The 18,675-nt window shown below is 49.8% G+C and overlaps 1 protein-coding gene across 1 annotated transcript in view; it reads left to right on the plus strand.

Moving 5' to 3' along the window:
• LOC107110894 (protein S100-A16-like) overlaps window positions 1-16,375 on the plus strand; it is a 21,032-nt gene extending 4,657 nt beyond the window's left edge. The window contains exons 2-3 of the mRNA XM_015411737.1: window positions 14,312-14,511; window positions 15,885-16,375. Coding sequence (XP_015267223.1) covers window positions 14,312-14,511; window positions 15,885-16,049 — 365 coding nt within the window. The 3' untranslated portion in view covers window positions 16,050-16,375. The remainder of the gene's footprint in view (window positions 1-14,311; window positions 14,512-15,884) is intronic.
• The last annotated feature ends 2,300 nt before the right edge of the window (window positions 16,376-18,675 follow it).

Consider the following 18,675-nt stretch of genomic DNA (forward strand, 5'->3'; position numbering starts at 1 on the left):
TCCTCCTCCTCCTCCTCCTCCTCCTCCTCCTCCTCCTCCTCCTCTTCTTCTTCTTCTTCTTCTTCTTCTTCTTCTTCTTCTTCTTCCTTCTTCTCCTCTGATGGTGGTCTTGGCTGGCTGGGGACGTAGAGGAGAACACTTCCATGTTCAGATCAGAGAATCCCCCCCCCCCAGTGCCCTCTTCCATTAATGCAGAACAGATGGCGTTTGTAGGAAGTGCAAATGAGCTCTATCGTGGCTCTCGCTTACGATGTTCTGGATGCCCCTGTCCTGCCCATAACTTGCTAGGAAGATCAAGATGGGTCGCCGTGTTAGTCTGTCTGTAGCAGTAGAAAAGAGCAAGAGTCCAGTAGCCCCTTAAAGACCAACAAAATATGGGGCAAGGTATCAGCTTTTGTGAGTCGCCATATCTGAAGAAGTGAGCAGTGGCTCACGAACGCTCCTACCCTGCCATGTATTTTGTCGGTCTTTCAGGGGCTACCGGACTCTTGCTCTTTTCTACTGCTAGGAAGCGTTTAGGGCCTCCCCATTCAGGTACCAATCTTTCCCCTTCTCCCTAGGAGCTGTTTCTAAATCACTGCAGGGTCATATAACTTGACCTTTCTGCATCCGACGAGAAGTCCACGGGCGATAGAGTCACCAACTCTGGGCTGAGAAATTCCTGATTTGGGCATGGAGCCAAGGGAGGACGGGATTTGGGGAGGGAATGAACAAAACAGAATATAGAGCCATAGAGTCCACCCTCCAAAGCAGCCGTGTTCTTGCTGGGTGATAGTGAGATACTGAAAAAATGGTATTTAGCAGAGATCAGATGGTCCAGCAGAGCCAGAGTAAAATAATTCAGACTGAGAGTCCATGTGTGATTAAAATATAAAGTTTTTACTAAATTCTAGCATGGGGAAGGGTAACTGGGATGAAAATAACAACAGAGCAAAATCGGTTACATCCTTACTCTACAAAGACAAAACTAGAAGAGAGAGATTATGGCCACTCTTCTTCTTCTTCAGAACACCCAAAAAAGACGGGAAGAGAGCCATAAAATGCTAATACACCTGGACACTTTAGTCCCAATCAAATTCCTAGATCAGGGAGAAAATTCCCGGGCATCCTACAGCTAAAGAACATTGGTTACATAAAAAGCATGTGACTTCCTGTGACTAACATAAACAAACATTTAACTTCAGATATACTGAGTGTTTTCAACTTGTAATACTCAACAGTTCTCCAGGGGAACCGATCCCTGTTCTCTGGAGATCAGTTGTAATTTTTGGAGAGATCTCTTGGCCCCACCTGGAGGTTGGCCACCCTAACACGTGAGTCGTGTTGTGCCTGGAGTGCTGGACGAGGATCATAGAATCATACAGTTGGAAGGGACCTCCAGGGTCATCTAGTCCAACCCCCTGCACAAGGCATGGAATTCACAAATACCTCCTCCTCCACGGTGAGTGTGTAGACTTTCCAATTTCCCGGGGGGGGGGGGCTGGGGCTGGGCCAGAGGCATTGCTTTGCTAGGAGCAAGGGTGGCTCCCAGGGGAGGCTGAGCACCTTCCTGAAAATTTCGGCAGGGGCTGACGCCCCGACGCCCCCACGAAGATTACGCCTATGGTGACCACTGTTCCACGCCCAGAAATCCAAGGTCAGACCTCCACCTGGCCACAAAGCTCACTCGGTGACCTTGAACCAGGCACGCTGTCTCGGCCTAACGTGCCTTCCAGGGCTGTACCGAGCATCAATTAAGGAAGGGAGAATTATGCATGCCACCCTGAGCTCCTTGGAAGGAAGGGGTGGGTTACAAACATAGTGGATAGATAAAAACCGTACCCTGGGGCCAAGCAGTCTTGGGAAAGCCACAGTCTCAGGAGGAGCCTGCGTGTTGGTTGGTGGTCAAAAGGAGTAGACTAGGGTGAGACCGAATGTTGTGAATTCGATTCGAATATGCTGCGTGATTTATTTATTTATTTATTTGCATTTTTACCCCGCCCTCCCCGCGAACGGCTCAGGGCGGCTTACACAGGGGCATAAGCCCATACATAAAACAGTAAAACCATTAGATCACACAAACAGATAAAGTGCTCCATGCAGACAAGATGGTCTCTGAGGATGGTAGCAATCATTTCCTTAGGTGAATTTGTCCTATCGATGGTCCAAGCCAGTCCAGCGGCATCAGTGCCATGCAAAATTATGGCCGTTCTTCCGGGGACCACTCCCAAACCTGTTGTTTCAGTGGTGGTAGTAGTAGAAGTGGCGGCCCCTATATAAAAGCCTGGCGGAAGAGCTCCGTCTTGCAGGCCCTGCGGAACTGCATAAGGTCCCGCAGGGCCCTGATCTCCTCCGGGAGCTCGTTCCACCAGGTGGGGGCCGCCACTGAAAAAGATCTGGCCCTGGTCGCAGCAAGCTTTGCCTCCCGGGGCCCTGGAATCTCCAGGCGATGTTGCGTCCCTGACCAAAGTGCTCTTGGGGGTATGTATGGGGAAAGGCGGTCCCTCAGGTAGGTCGGACCCTGGCTGCGATGTGGCTACGAAGAAAGCTAATGCAATCTTAGGATGCCTTAACAGAAGCCTTGTGTCCAGATCACGGGAGGTGGTCGCTCCGCTCTATTCTGCTATGCTCAGGCCTCATCTGGAGTCCTGTGTCCAGTTTTGGGCCCCACATTTGAGGAAGGGTGTTGACAAGCTCGAGTGTGTCCGGAAGAGGGCAACTGGGATGGTGAGAGGGTTGGAATCCAAGTCTTACGAGGAAAGGCTGAAAGAGTTGGGTCTGTTTAGCCTGGGAAGGAGAAGGCTTAGAGGGGACATGATTGCAGTCTTCAAGTATCTGAAGGGCTGTCATGAAGAAGATGGGGCAGATCTATTCTCTCTTGCTCCGGATTGCAAGACTAGGTCTAATGGGTGGAAATTACAAGGGAGTCGTTACCTGCTAAATATCAGGAGAAACTTCCCACCAAAGCGGTACCTATTTATCTACTTGCAATTCGAACTGCTAGGTTGGCAGGAGCTGGGGCCAGAGACAGGAGCTCACTCCGTCATGCAGCCGTAGGGTCTCAAGCTGCTGAACTACAAATCTTCTGGTCTGCAGCTCAGCATCTTAACCTCTGAGCCACCATGGCCCATAATGAACCAACATAGATTTATCTAAATAACATAGATCTCTGAATTTCCATTTTACAAAGCGGGGGGCATTTCCTTAACAAACTCGACCTATGAGCTTGAGAGTCTGGTTTTTTTTGGTATATCATTTGTAATCTTATCAATGATAAAATCATCCCTGAATTTAATATACCACAACAAGGAGCTCTTTCGAGGACTGCTCGTGAGAGAACAGCTCTGAGAGAACTTTGACTGACCCAAGGTCACACCAGCAGCTGAATGTGGAGGAGTGGGGAATCAAACCCAGTTCTCCCAGATCAGAGTCCGCGCTCCTAACCACTACACCAAACTGGCAGCAGCTTGGAATCCCCTGGAATATTGCAAACGAGGCGTTTGCTCGGGCAATTTTTCCTAGGGGTTGAGTCCAATCCATGAAGGAGAGAAGAGGTCTTTTGAGGGCTATCATGAGGGATAAACATCGGGTTGCCAACAACCTGGAGAACAAATTGTCCTGCTCCTTTAGTAGCGATTTAATGTGTGGAAGTGGACAGCTGAAGCTTTTCATGACAAGGAGACAAATATCACCAGGTGAATAATAGTCCATTAATGCTTTGATATTGGGACAGGCAGGGGTCATTTTGTAGAAAAAGAGGTGCAGGAGCGCATTAGCATAACGTATTTGCATATGCCACACCCCCTGACATCACCGGAAGTGTGTCAGAAGGCAACACCCACCTCTCAGGCTCCACTGGACTGTTTTGGATCGCTAGCTATTGGGGGGGGGGGAACGTGCAGATCTGTCCTCACAGAGGAGGGAGAGCTTGTACCTGAATAAAACCTGGTCTTAAAGGTGCCACTGGACTGTTTTGGACCGGGGGCCCGGGGGGGGGGCTCTGCAGCTTACCTGGCTGCTTCTTGCTCTGACTGAGGGCTGCTGGGAGCAGGAGGTGGGACTTGTTGCATGTGCCCGCCCCCTGGGCTCTTTACTGCCGGAGCTCTGCTCCTGTGCGCTCCTGCAGGAAATGACCCCTGGGGACAGGGCATGTTTTCTGCAGGCAGTTGGCAACCCTAGAAGCTTTATGTTCAGAGGCAGCATAGCCCCAAGTGCTGGGGTGGTGGTGAAAATGGGGGTGGTGGATTTTACCTTGATATTCTTCTTGTAGGCTTTCTAGGGGTGTTTGAGGGGCTGTGGCTCGGTGGAAGAGCCTCTGCTTGGCATGAGAAAGGTCCCAAGTTCAATCCCCGGCCTCTCCAGTTAAAAAGACCAGGCAGTAGGTGATGTGAAAGACCTCTGCCTGAGACCCTGGTAAGGCATAGAGAGGTGCTGTGGCTCAGTGGAAGAGCCCCTGCTTTGCATACAGAAGGTCCCTTGTTCAATCCCGGGCATCTCCAGTTAAAAGGACCAGGCAGTAGGTGATGGAGAAGACTTCAGCCTGAGATGCTGGAGAGCCACTGCCAGTGTGTGTAGATCAGTGGAAGAGTCCCTGTTTTGTATACGGAAGGTCCCGGGTTCAATCCCGGGCATCTCCAGTTAAAAGGACCAGGCAGTAGATGGTGTGAAAGACCTTTGCCTGAGACCCTGGAGAGCCGCTGCCTGTCTGAGTAGACACAACTGACTTTGGTGGACTGATGGTCTGATACAGTAGAAGACGGCTTCATATGCTCATGTGTGCGTGTGGCATTGGGAACAGGAAGCAGGACCCAGGTGGATCTTTGGTTCGATTGAGCTGAGACTGGTGTGGTGTTTCGATACTCCGGGTAATTGTCAGAGGATCATTTAATCGATATGCTTGACCAGGATGTCTCTCCCCGAGAAAGAGAGATGGGATTGCTGTGGTGGGGCAAGGACGGAGGAGCCGCCTCCTTTGTCCTCTCGCAGTGGGTGTGTCGCACAACCGCCCACACTTTCCTGCACCGTCACCTGCCCGTGACGCACTCGCCAGCAATCAGGAGGCACCGGCGGGACCCCTACCGCCCAACTTGGGTGGCATCTCGAGATTCCACGAAGACCAGCCCTCTCCTGAGGGCGAGGGACGTGTCGGGGGGGGGTTGACGCTGGGACAATGAGATGGGAATCGTTTCTACAGGGACATCAGAGAGGCATCTCGGGTTGCGATAGTCTGTGGGATGGAATGTGCCTCTGAGGCGGAGGACTGAGATATAGAGAGAGGCCAGGGGGCGGGATGTACATTGTTGTGACACTGGATTGCTGTTCGTTTATGTATTTATCCCCACAAGGCTCTCCAGGGATGGCCCCAGGCATTCTGTCGCAATGGGTGAAATGTTGAGATAGTACCCCTCATGAGCTAGATCCCCGATTCTTACTTATTATGCTTGACCCACTTGTTTCCTGAGCCACAAGTGGAACCCTTTCCTCATCCCACGACAAGGGCATTTATTGCATTTATTGACCATGCTATGAGTCAAAGAGCACTTGAAAGACCATAGAATCAGAGAATCCTAGAACCACAGAGTTGGAAGGGGGCCAGGCGGCCAATCGAGTCCAACCCCCTGCTCAATGCCGGATCAGCCTAGAGCAGTGATGGCGAACCTTTTAGAGACCGAGTGCCCAAACTGCGACCCAAAACCCACTTATTTATCGCAAAGTGCCAACACGGCAATTTAACCTGAATACTGAGGTTTTACTTTAGAAAAAACAACTCAGACATTAACTTAAGATGATCCAAACAAAGTAAGGGAAGCAATCCCAAATGCTTTCATTTACTTAAAACTATTTGGCAGAGAATTCGACACTTTAATGATGGTCTGGGCCTGGCTGGGGCGATGGCACACGTGCCCACAGGGAGGGCTCTGAGTGCCACCTCTGGCACCCGTGCCATAGGTTCGCCACCACTGGCCTAGAGCATCCCTGACAAGGGTTTGTCCAGCCACTACTTGAAGACCACATTTGTGGGATGGTTTTGACCATCAAGAGCTTATACTCTGGAAGTCCCTGGCCCTGATCACACAAGCCAGATAATGCGGGGGTGGGGGAGGCGTGGCTCTTCGCCCCGCGAGACCAGGAACAGCGAGACCAGAGACACTCTAGGCTGTAGACTCTTTGATCCAGGAGGACCACTGCAGCACACATAGCTTTTTGTGCCTTCTCTGTAACAATTAAAGGACAATTCTTATTTTACCATTTATGCTTTGGTATGCAGTATAAAATATCAGACGTTCTCACCAAGGACTAAGGGAGCAGTCCAGGGTCTCTGATTCTGGAATTAGTTTTACAAGTTCTCCGGAATTCAGAAGGAGTGGGTTGTAGGTCATTGTTCAATAAAAAAAAATGAAAAGAGGAAACCTACTTGCCCTTACAGGGTGGATGAACAGGCCAGGGCAACATGGTCAGAGGGGATAAAAGGAGAAATGTATCCCTGTCTTGTAAAACTGGAATGTGGGGTCCTTCAGTGGAATTTGTTCTCTCAGGGTTATTTTTGGGCAGGAACGCACAGGAACGGAGTTCCGGCTGGCTCCCAAGTTGGCCACGCCCAGCAGGAACTCATTAGCATAATAGGCCACACCCAACAGCAGAAACTCATTAGGATTGGCTACAATTAGGGGTGTGTGGCCTAACATGCAAAGGAGTTCCTGCTACAAAAAAAGCCCCTGGGGTTTGACAACAAACAAGGTAAACAGAATAACAAGCAAAAGGTGGGTGTGGCTGGATGACCACACTTCTGGTAACATGGGGGTGCGGCCTAATGTGCAAATGAGCTGTGCTGTCAGGGGTGTGACCAATATGCTAATGAGTTTCTGCTGTTGGGTGTGGCCTATTATGCTAATGAGTTCCTGCTGGGCTTTTTCTACAAAAAGAGCCCTGGTTCTCATTATTTACAAGACAGACAACAGGAACTTGCATTGCACATGATTAACTTATGGGTCTCTCTGCCACAAGACTGCTGCTGTCTGCTTTGAAGGAGGATTGAGACAAATGTATGGTCTATCCATCACTGTTGACTCTGAGAGATAAATGGAACCTCCATGTACATAGGAAGTCTATCTCTTAATAGTACAAACGGGTGAGAAGAAGAAGAAGAAGAGTTGGTTTTTATACCCTGCTCTTAACTACCTGAAGAAGTCTTGGAGCAGCTTACAATCCCCTTCCTCTCCCCACAACAGACACCCTGTGAGGCAGGTGGGGCTGAGAGAGCTCTGAGAAAACAGTGACTCTCCCCAGGTCACCCAGCAGGCCTCATGTGTCTCAGAGTGGCTTACAGTCTCCTTTCCCTTCCTTTCCCCACAACAGGCACCCGGTGAGGCAGGTGGGGCTGAGAGAGCTCTGAGAAAACAGTGACTCTCCCCAGGTCACCCAGCAGGCCTCATGTGTCTCAGAGTGGCTTACAGTCTCCTTTCCCTTCCTTTCCCCACAACAGGCACCCGGTGAGGCAGGTGGGGCTGAGAGAGCTCTGAGAAAACAGTGACTCTCCCCAGGTCACCCAGCAGGCCTCATGTGTCTCAGAGTGGCTTACAGTCTCCTTTCCCTTCCTTTCCCCACAACAGGCACCCGGTGAGGCAGGTGGGGCTGAGAGAGCTCTGAGAGAACTTGTGACTGGCCCGAGACCACCCCGCAGGCTTCATGTGGAACAGTGGGGAACCAGACCCAGTTCTCCAGATTAGAGTCTGCTGCTCTTAACCATGATACCACACTGGCTTTCCTAAACAAAGAGGAATGGTCATCTTGTGAGTTTTCTCGTGTCATTTGACTGGCCACTGTTGGAAACGGGATGCTGGCGTGGACTAGATGGACCTCTGTTGTGTTATGGCCTTAGATTCTATGGTCTGTGCCATTTATGCAAATAATATGCGGGAGCATGGTTATTTTTTTGTGGTCCTGCCCATTAAGAGGAGGGGCTGTGGTGGTTCAGTGGTTAAGACATTGAACTGCAGACCGGAAGGTCAGTAGTTCAGCAGTTCGAGAACCGAGTGCCGCGTGACGGAGTGAGCTCCCGTCTCTGGCCCCAGATCCTGCCAACCTAGCAGTTCGAAAGCAAGAAATTGCAAGTAGATAAATAGGTACCACTTCGGTGGGAAGGTAACAGCATTCCATGCACCTCGGCGTCTAGCCATGCCGGCCACATGACCACGGAAATGTCAACGGACAGCGCTGGCTCTTCGGCTTGTAAACGGAGATGAGCACCGCACCCCTAGAGTCGGATTCAACTGGCTTTCGAGCAAGGGAAACCTTTACCTTTACCTTTACCATTTAGAGGAGGAAATAAACCTACATGGGACTCTCAAACCCACCTCCTAGCATCTGCAAATCCTGCCTATGTCAGTCCCTGTTTTCCAGCGTCTGAATTTTCGCCAGGCGATTCCCGTCCACTGACGAGCCTCCAGTGACTGTCTTGTCCCGAAGGCCTTGCAGAAGGATTTAGCTGCTCCGCCTTTTCCCAGACAACCTCCACGCCTTGTCCCCGTTCACAGGGATGGGGCGGAACTTCTGCCAGGAAGGGGATGTTTTGGTGCGACGCATGCTTCTTATCTGCACCGGTGCCAACCAGCTGTGGTGTGGCAGGAGAAGGGGAAGGCCGATAATTGCCGCCTTCTTCGTGGCATGGTGCCACCACCGCCTCCTCTGATTGGCTGGGAGGGAGCCACATTCCATTCTGGTGAACACCTGGTGGCAGGTTCCACCGATTCCTACCGTCGCGTGCTTTGCAGGGTGCCAGGCTGGAGGACCTGCCGGTGGAATGATGACTGATGATTGTTTGGGGCTCAGTGGAAGTTGTGTCTGAGGAGATGACCTGGACAAATAACCATCAGTGGGGTGGTGGTGGTGGTGTTTCTGACACTTGCGGAGTAGTCAGAGAACAGTAAAATGAAAGAACAGCTGGAATTCACTGGGCTGAAAGCCAGTTTGGTGTATTGGTTAAGTACGCGAACTCTAATCTAAGAGAACCGGGTTCGATTCCCCACTCCTCCACACAGCTGCTGGATGACCTTGGGCAAGCCATCGTTCTGACAAGAGCTGTTCTCTCAAGGACAGTTCTCTCAGAGCTCTCTCAGCCCCACCTACCTCACAGGGTGTCTGTTGTGGGGAGGGGAAGGGAAAGGAGATTGTAAGCTGCTCTGAGACTCTGAGTGAAGGGCTGGGTATAAATCCAGTCTCTTCCTTCTTCTTCTCTTCCTCTAAGATGACGAAGAAGAGGAGACTGGATTTATACCTCACCCTTCACTCAGAGTCTCAGAGCTGCTGACAAACTCCTTTTCCCATCCCTTCCCCACAACAGACACCCTGTGAGGCAGGTGGAGCTGAGAGAGCTCTCTCTCAAGGACTGCCCCCGAGAGAACAGCTCTGACAGAACTACGGTTTGCCCAAGGTCATCCAGCAGCTGCGAGCGGAGGAGTGGGGAATCGAACCCGGTTCTCCCAGATTAGAGTCCGCGCACTTAACCACAACACCGAACTGGCTCCTTTCTTGACACCAATGACTCATGCAGCGCACAGAGGGCCTCCCGCCAAAGGCAAAAAAGAGACCAGACAGGGAGTGATGATTTGTCAGGGACAGGGACCGGACATTACAGACTGTCCCTGTTAAAGAGGAGCACTTGGCTTGTCTTTCCCTGGTCATCCGGTTCTTGCTCCTCCCTCTGGGCAAAGCTGGGTGGTTGAGCACGGGGTGCACCCCCCCCGAACCCCTTGTTCCCAGTCCTCCGTGCCTCTGAGCCCTGCCCTACTTCAAGGGTGCGGTCCTTCAGCCCCATAACATATCTATGGAAGGGCGTGTGGATTAGAGCTGTCAGGTATGAATGATGGGGCTCCCCAGGCAACCGGGGCCAATTTCGAGCCATCTTCTTAAATGAGGCTCTAATCTGAGTGCGTGGATCTAGGCTCCCAGCGGTCGAATTCCTGGGCTCGGCCTCCCTTGGCGTGCGTCAGGAAATCCCATCGTGCCTGACACTTTCTCCTCCTCCAGGGACGCAGGCAGACATCGCAAAGCCTCCTCCGTCTAAAGGCAGCCATGCGTTAGAGACAGTGCGGTGCAGTGGCTAGAGCTGGTTCAGAATTCCCAGCCAGCTTTGACGCTCAAAGAAGAAGAGGAGGAGGAGGAGGAGGAGATTGGATTTATACGCCGTCCTTCACTACCCAAAGGAGTCTCAGAGCGGCTTACAAACTCTTTTCCCTTCCCCTCCCCACAACAGACACCCTGTGAGGTAGGTGGGGCTGAGAGAGCTCTCTCGAGAACTGCCCAAGGTATAGATAGGGGCTCTGGGGCAAGTGATGCTCTGTCATCTTGGTGCTTGGGGGGGGGGGGTCAACAGTGGGAGGGCTTGCCCTGGCCCCACTGGTGGACCTCCTGATGGCACTGGTATTTCTGGCCACTGTGTGACACAGAGTGTTGGACTGGATGGGCCTTTGGCCTGATCCAACATTGGCGTCTCTTATGTTCTTATGAACTTGTGACTGACCCAAGGTCACTCCAGCAGCTGCATGTGGAGGAGTGGGGAATCAAAGCCGGTTCGCCCAGATTAGAGTCCGCGCTCCTAACCACGACACCAAACTCTGGGTGGCTTTGGGTCATTTGCTCTCTTGGTGTGTTCTACCTCATAGCAGGGCTGCCAGCGGAAAAGCTCCAAAAGAAGAACTCGAAATGACATGTTCTACATGTGAGAACAGTCCCAGGACTTTATTAGAATAAACTGACTGTAAAGTCTGGAATTAAAGCTGCTTTTTGCCCATAGGGCACCCTTAGCAGTGTTACAGAGAAAGCCAGGCTAAAAGCATGCTGGATAAATGAAGGCAGGAAGGAAGGCAGGAAGGCTGTCTTTCGTTGTAAATTATGAACAGTTCCCTGTACTAAGGAACCCAGGTCAAGCCTACCTCACAGGGCTGTTGTGAGCAATGTAGGTGCCCTGAGCTCTGGGGAGGAGGGACCAGATAAAATGGCATTGCATAGCTGCACTCCTCCACTTGCACCTGTTGGATGACCTTGGGGCAAGCCATAGTTCTGTCAGAGATGTTCTTGAGAACCAGTTTGGTGTGGTGGCAAAAGTGTGCGGATTCTAATCTGGGAGGACCGTGTTTGATTCCCCACTCCTCCACTTGCACCTGCTGGATGACCTTGGGCAAGCTGTAGCTCTGCCACAGCTGTTCTTGAAAAAGAGCAGTTTCTGTCAGAGCTCTCTCGGCCCCACCTACCTCACAGGGTGTCTGTTGTGGGGAGGGGAAAGAAAGGAAGAATCTCTTGTAAGCCACTCTGAGACTCCTTCAGGTAGTGAAGGGTGGGGTATAAATCCAATTTCTTCTTCTCTTCTTCTTTGCTGGTCACTAGATGGGGGTGTGCAAGGACCTATGGAGAGTCCTGTTGAAGCCCCACAACCACCCTCTGGAAATCTTACTCAGCCACCTCTCCAGCTTCTCAGATTTGAGCTGCCATTGCTGTCTTTACACCCACAAAGACTAGAAACATATTATCGGGGGGGGGGGAGTTTACACTCAGAAGCACTGGCTTCTGTTGAAATGAGCCAGCTCAGGTCGCTGGGTCAGTTTTTGAGATGTTATGGAATGCTCATGAACATTCCAACTTGTCAGGGCTTTTCTTGGCTCAGGCACAAGACAGGGCTGTGCGTACTCTGGCAGAGAAGGGAGTCGGCACCATAATCAAGGGGTTGCTTTGCAGCTGAGATAGTGGTATGTGAATGACAAATGGGAGTAATGTGTGCGTTTCTTTCTTTATTACCCCAAAATTACACCCTGCCTTTCCCTTTAAAAAAGGCATAAAATCAGAACAATAAAAATACCAGTGTATGAAAATATTGGAAGGGGTGTGGGAAAATGTGTGTGTGTAAGGGAGAATATGAATGAAAGAATAAGGGAGAGCTAGGCAGTGATTCTGTGGTTATTTTTAATTTGATATTTTAAAAATTTTAAATAAATGTTTAACTTTTAATTTACAAACACATAAACATAAAATATCAACTTCAATCTACAAGCCAGTTTGGTGTAGAAGTTAGGAACGTGGACTCTAATCTGGGAGAACTGGGTTTGATTCCCCACTCCTCCACATGCAGCTGGCTGGGTGACCATGGGTCAGTCATAAGTTCTTTCAGAGCTGTGCTCTCAATGGCAGTTCTCTGTTGTGGGGAGGGGAAGGGAAGGAGAGTGTAAGCTGCTCTGAGACTCCGAGTGAAGGGCGGGGTATAAATCCCATCTCTTCTTCTTCTCCATCTAAATCATACATAGAACATTAAAAATCGTCTAAAATCATCTACAACTACAATAATCTATGACCATCTAAATCATACACAAAACATAAACATAAACACAATAATCCGAGTTACACAAAAACATAAAACTGTAACAATCTAAATCATACAATTATCAATCAAATCAATATTTATACAGAAGTCATAGATGTTCTCTTGATTTTTCACTTCTAGTTAAATATCTTTATTCTATCTTTTCCATCTTCATATCCGATAATATTTTTATTACAAACATATGTTGCCTGGCTCTTTCTTTGTAGCATTTTCCATTTTAATTTAAATTTATTCTTGATTTTCAGCTATATAATTAAGATACTTTTCATTTTTCTTGCAATTCCGAAGTCAATCTATTGTGTATACATGTTAATTAATTTTGCCATTGTCCATATTTTCAATTATGATTTCAGTATTTACTTCTTCCTAAAGTGCTGAATGTTTTTTCTCATGCATTTCGGTTATTAGACCTCATTGGTTAAATGAATGAATGAATGAATAAGGGAGAAAGGATGCAGAGAAGATGCGTAAGAACTGCAGGAAGGCCCTCATGCGCATTTACGAGTGTGAGCTAGGCTTGAATCACACCCTAGCCACAAACGCTTTAGGCGGCCTCAGAAAAACCCCTTATGGGAACTATAATACTGACCTATTTTACAACAGCGTAGTTACTCTTACACCAAGATAATGAGGAATTTCACATTACCCTTTTAAACCCATTTTGAAGCCATTTTTGACCCGTCATGGAGTAAACTGGTATAGGGCTGCCATTTCACACATGGCTTTCCCCTTCTGGTAAAGATCTGGATCTGAAGCAGACTGCACCGCTTTTTCCCACTTCCCCCCCACCGTTTTTAGCCCATGCGGGCGATCTCTGGCTTTTTTTTTTTAACGTTCGTTTTGGAGCGCTATAGCGCTATAGCACTATAACAAAACATTCCAGGCATTCCAATGGGATTGATATAGTGCTATTCCGTTATAGTGCTATAACGCTATAAAGCAAACGTTCTAAAAAAAAAAGCTGGCGGGCGAAAAACGGCGGGAAAAAGCGCATCGGAACCGGGAGAGGAAACTGAAGACTACTTGGAAGCGGTTGACAGGTAAAACGCTTCAGCCCCGTTTCCTAAACAGGACAGAAGCGTTTGTGTCTGAAATTCCAGGGCTCTTTTTGTAGCAGGAACTCCTTTGCATATTAGGCGACACACCCCTAATGTAGCCAGTCTTCCAAGAGCTTACAGTAGCTCCTGTAAGAAGAGCTCTGTAAGCTCTTGGAGGATTGGCTACATTGGGGGTGTGTGTTGCCTAATATGCAAAGGAGTTCCTGCTTCAAAAAGAGCCCTGGCAAATTACAAATATATTCTGGTAGGGAACTGGTTCTAAAACGGTTCTGTCTGAAACCATTTGGGAACCGTTCCTCTTCCAGATTATATCGTCTGTCTGAAATTCCTCACTGTTTGTGAGATGCTTTGGACACTCTTAAAGTGCTACATGAATGCTACGTAATATGTGCCACTCCGTTCACACCTGAACTTATGGTGAACACATGTAACTGCTTTATACCGAATCAGACCTTTGGTCCATCACAGTCAGTATTGTCCACTCAGACCAGCAGTGGCTTTCCAGGATCTCAGGTGGGAGGTCTTCCACATCACCTCCTACCTGATCCTTTTGACTGGAGATGCCGGAGATTGAGCCTGGGACCTTCTGCATGTCAAGCAAATGCTCTCCCACTGAGCCACGGCCCCTCCCCAAAGTCAGTCTTGTCTACTCAGACCGGCAGCAGCTCTCCAGGGTCTCAGGCTGAGGTCTTCCACATCACCTCCTACCTGATCCTTTTAACTGGAGATGCCGGGGATTGAACCTGAGACTTTCTGCATGCCGAGCAGATGCTCTGCCAGTGAGCCAGCCCCCCACTTTTATCTGTAGGTTGGTCCCCACCTACCCATTTGAAAGCCAACATGCGTGCATGTGTGTCTGTTAAGAGGGATGCTGATTTGAGACTCACCTCCATTCTTCTTGCAGGATCAAAGGGAGGACAGGTAATGATCACCGACCCCTCTGAGCTGGAATGGGCTATCCAGACACTGGTGAAGAACTACGACAGGTACTCCAGTAGAGGCGGATGCTGCGGATGCTGCTGCTGCTGCAAAAAACAACAGCGCGGAATCAGCAAGGGAGGGTTCCAGAAGATGTTGACCCATGAGCTCAACCACATGCTGACGGTGAGATGATCCTTGGTGGCCTTCCCGGGGCAGCTGGGATGACAAAGGGTTTAGAGGGCCGCAGGGTGCAATAACTGATGTGATTCCTGCATGTACAGTCTTTCCTGGCTTCCGGAGAGAAGCCAGCGCTGAATGTGCCGATCACATGGCGATGTGCACAAAAACGTAAACACGCAAGCATAAAATACAAACTACAACCATCTACAGTCACCTAAATCATACATAGAACATAAGCAATCATCTACAACTGGAAGAGAGAAGAGAGGAGAGGTTGGATTTATACCCCGCCCTTCACTACCCGAAGGAATCTCGGGGCGTAGTGTTAGGAGTGTAGTGGTTAGGAGCACGGACTCTAATCTGGGAGACCTGGGTTTGATTCCCCGCTCCTCCACATGCAGCTGCTGGTGTGACCTTGGGTCAGTCACAAGTTATTTCAGAGCTGTCCTCCCAAGGGCAGTCCTCGAAAGAGCTCTCTCAGACCCACCTACCTCACAGGGTGTCTGTTGTGGGGAGGGGAAGGAAAAGGAGTTTGTAAGCTGCTCTGAGACTCCTTCAAGTAGTGACAGGCGGCGTATAAATCCAATCTCCTCCTCCTCTTCTTCCTCTTCCTCTTCTTCTCCAGCTACAAAGACTGGGGAAATGGGTGGAACAGTATATATTGTCTTTTGAGCAATAGCCCAGCACAAAGCATCACAGCAAACCATTCAGTTATCACCCATTTACAAAGAAAGGAGAGAGGGGATGTTTCACAATCAAGCCGGCTGCAAATCATCTAGTCCAGTGATGGCGAACCTTTTCGAGACCGAGTGCCCAAACTGCGACCCAAAACCCACTTATTTATCGCAAAGTTTATTCACGGCAATTTAACCTGAATACTGAGGTTTTACTTTAGAAAAAAACAACCCATACATTAACTTAAGATGATCCAAACAAAGTAAGGGAAGCAATCCCAAATGCTTTCATTTACTTAAAATTATTTGGCAGAGAATTCGACACTTTAATGATGGTCTGGGCCTGGCTGGGGCGATGGCACGGGTGCCCACAGAGAGGGCTTTGAGTGCCACCTCTGGCACCCGTGCCATAGGTTCGCCACCACTGGTCTAGTCCTTTGGCTATCTTAATGGGAACAGCTTGACACCCGGGGTGTAAAAGCAAGCCTGCCAGCATGTATGGAGGAAAGCAATCGACTAGTGCAATGTGCAATAGTCAGCCAGTCGGCACTTGTATCAGGGAATGGCAAACTGTTATGTTAGGAAATGGACTAGCACACTTTTTATATGCAGAGGTGTGTAGGAAGGTTTCTCACATTCTTCAGGTAGGTGGTTATTATTCTCGCTTCTCATCGGCCCTTTCCCTCCGCTTTCCACCCTCAGGATACCAAGAACAAGCAAGCAGCCAACAAACTCATCTGTGACTTGGATGAGAACCACGACGGGAAGATCAGTTTCGACGAGTACTGGACCTTGATCGGTGGCATCGCCAGCCCAATCTCATGCCTGATCCGACAGCAGGAAGAGAACGTGAAGTTCACTAAGTAGAAAGCCAAATGGGAGCAAAGACGTCCGCCGCCCCACTCCAACAATTGCCTATCTCCAACTCCCCCTGCTGGCTAGGTTGTGTATGACATGTACCACCTGCATAGGCTTTTGAGTTTTCTCCTCTTTTTGGTGTTACATTGAAGGCTGGAAAGATTGAGGACATGGATCTATCTGTTTAAACTGCATATCCAGCTATCTGTTCCCATTGGATACCAGTCCTCGGGGATATTGTTATCTGGAGGTGGTTGGTGGCAGCTCATTGTGTGTCATATTCAAACTGTGAATACCATTGCAATAAAATCTGGAGTCAGACCTGAGTATCAGAGTCCTGTGTGTGTGTGTGTGTCTTCTTGGTCCTCCTTTTCAAACATTCTCCCTGCTTCCGTGGATGAAAGAACACCACAACAGCTTTGCTGGATTGAACCAGAAGTTCACTTATTTATTTATTTATTTATTTATTTCGGCTTGTATTCGGCTTGTATTTGGTTTGTATTCTGCTCTCCCTGCAAGTGGGCTCAGAGTGGACCAAAACAGCAAATCCACAACAAGAGTTAAACATTTCACAAGAAATAGCTTTGTTTTTAACTGTTTTAACTATCAAATAAGCACTGCAGTTTAACTGGAGCCGCTAGGCTGTAAACCAGACTGTGAGTCTTCACCTGATGGGCTGTACAGAGATGGAAGGTTCAGGAAGGGAGGCCAGGAGATGGAATAATTGAATGCACGCCGCCTCACCCAAAGGTCTGGTGGAACAGCTGTTTTACAGGCCCTGCGGAACTGTAATAGGTTTCGCAGGGCTCTGATCTCCAGCGGGAGCATGTTCCACTGGGCTGGGGCCAGGGCAGAAAAAGTCCTGGCCCGGGTCGAGGCTAAGCAGACAACCTTTGGGCCGGGGACAACCAGCAAATGTTGGTCTGCTGAACGCAAGGCTCTCCGGGGTACATATGGGGAAAGGAGGTCCCTCACTTAGTCCAGCAGTCTGGCCAGATGCCATTGGGAAGCCCAGAAGTTGGGCAAAAGAGTATGGATGTCCCCTATTATTTGTCTCCAGAATTTGAGATTCAGTGGGAGACTGCTTGAGAGCATGGAGCTTCCCTTGAGTGATCACAGCCAAGAACCTTTGATGGGCCTCCCCTCCCTGAATATTAGGGTTGCCAAGTCTCCCCGGGGGGTGGGAAAACCCCCACCTGAGAGGCCTGTTCCCTGCCAGCATGGATCGGGCTGCCCGGGGGGACCCCACCGCCAAAATGCGTGAGGTGCCTGACGTGAGCATGTCACCCAGAGGTGATGTAATCGCACCGGGCACGTTGCGGGGGATGTTCTATCATCTGAGGGAAAACTCTATGGTTTCCCCTCTAATGATTGTGGCCCCGCCCCCAATGTGCCCGATGCAATTACATCACTTCCGGATGACGTGATCGCGGTGCCAGGAGACTCCAGGGGATGTCCGGGATTCCCCCCGCTATTACAGAGGTAGGACTTGGCAACCCTACTGAATACACAAGCTTCCATTTCCTCAAGGGAACTGATATCTGTAATCTGGGATCAGACAGTCTAGGGGTTAGATAGATGAATGGAGGATAAGACTATCAATAGCTACTAGCCATGGTGACTGACGGGAACCTCCACATTCGGAGGCACCGAGCCTCCGAATCCCAGAGCCAGGAGGCAACAGCAGGGGAAGGCCTCGGCCTCGCTGCTCTGTTGCTGGCCCTCCAGAGGAACTGGTTGACTACCATGTGAGAGAGGATGCTGGACTAAGATGGACCACTGGTCTGATCCAGCAGGGCTCTTCTGATATTCTTGTCAGAGGAAGGCCTCGGCCTCTCTGCCCCGTTGCTGGCCCTCCAGAGGAACTGGTTGGCCACTGTGTGAGCCAGGATGCTGGACTAGATGGACCCTCACTGGTCTGATCCAGCAGGGCTCTTCTGACATTCTCATGAGGGGAAGGCCTCGGCCTCTCTGTCCTGTTGTTGGTCCTGTTGTTGGCCCTCCAGAGGAACTGGTTGGCCACTGTGTGAGACAAGATGCTGGACTAGATGGACCCTCACTGGTCTGATCCAGCAGGGCTCTTCCGAGGTTCTTCTCAGGGGAAGGCCTCGGCCTCTCTGCCCCATTGTTGGTCCTCCAGAGAAACTGGCTGGCCACTGTGTGAGACAGGATGCTGGACTACATGGACTGCTGGTCTGATCCAGCAGGGCGCTTCTTATGTCTGGAGATTAGTTATAATTCTGGGAGAACTCCGGGTCCCACCTTGAGGTTGGCAACTCTGGCACTGAGGCAGCAGAACCCTGAGGGGGTTACAATGGACCACTCCACTTCAGATTGCAGGGGATGAATTCCCAGATACGAATGTTCTTTCACGTAGCCCTCTTTCACCTATAGATGGAAAATGATCTAAATGGGCAGAAATATTCTACTTCCTTTCTGTTTGCAGGGAGTTTGCAACTTGGGGAAGCCTTCCATAAGGTTTATTCCCACCTACACGTTGAAGTGGGGCAGTCCATTCTATCTCCTCAGAGCTCTTCCTCTGCACTGTCACCTCACCCTCCTGCGTGTGTAAAACGGGCTTTATACTCGAAATTTCGGCAGCAGCAGAGCGGGGCCAACTGAGGACGGGATGAAG

This window comes from Gekko japonicus, unplaced genomic scaffold, assembly GCF_001447785.1.
Source record: "Gekko japonicus isolate JY-2015 unplaced genomic scaffold, Gekko_japonicus_V1.1 scaffold175, whole genome shotgun sequence".
Taxonomy (NCBI): Eukaryota; Metazoa; Chordata; class Lepidosauria; order Squamata; family Gekkonidae; genus Gekko; species Gekko japonicus.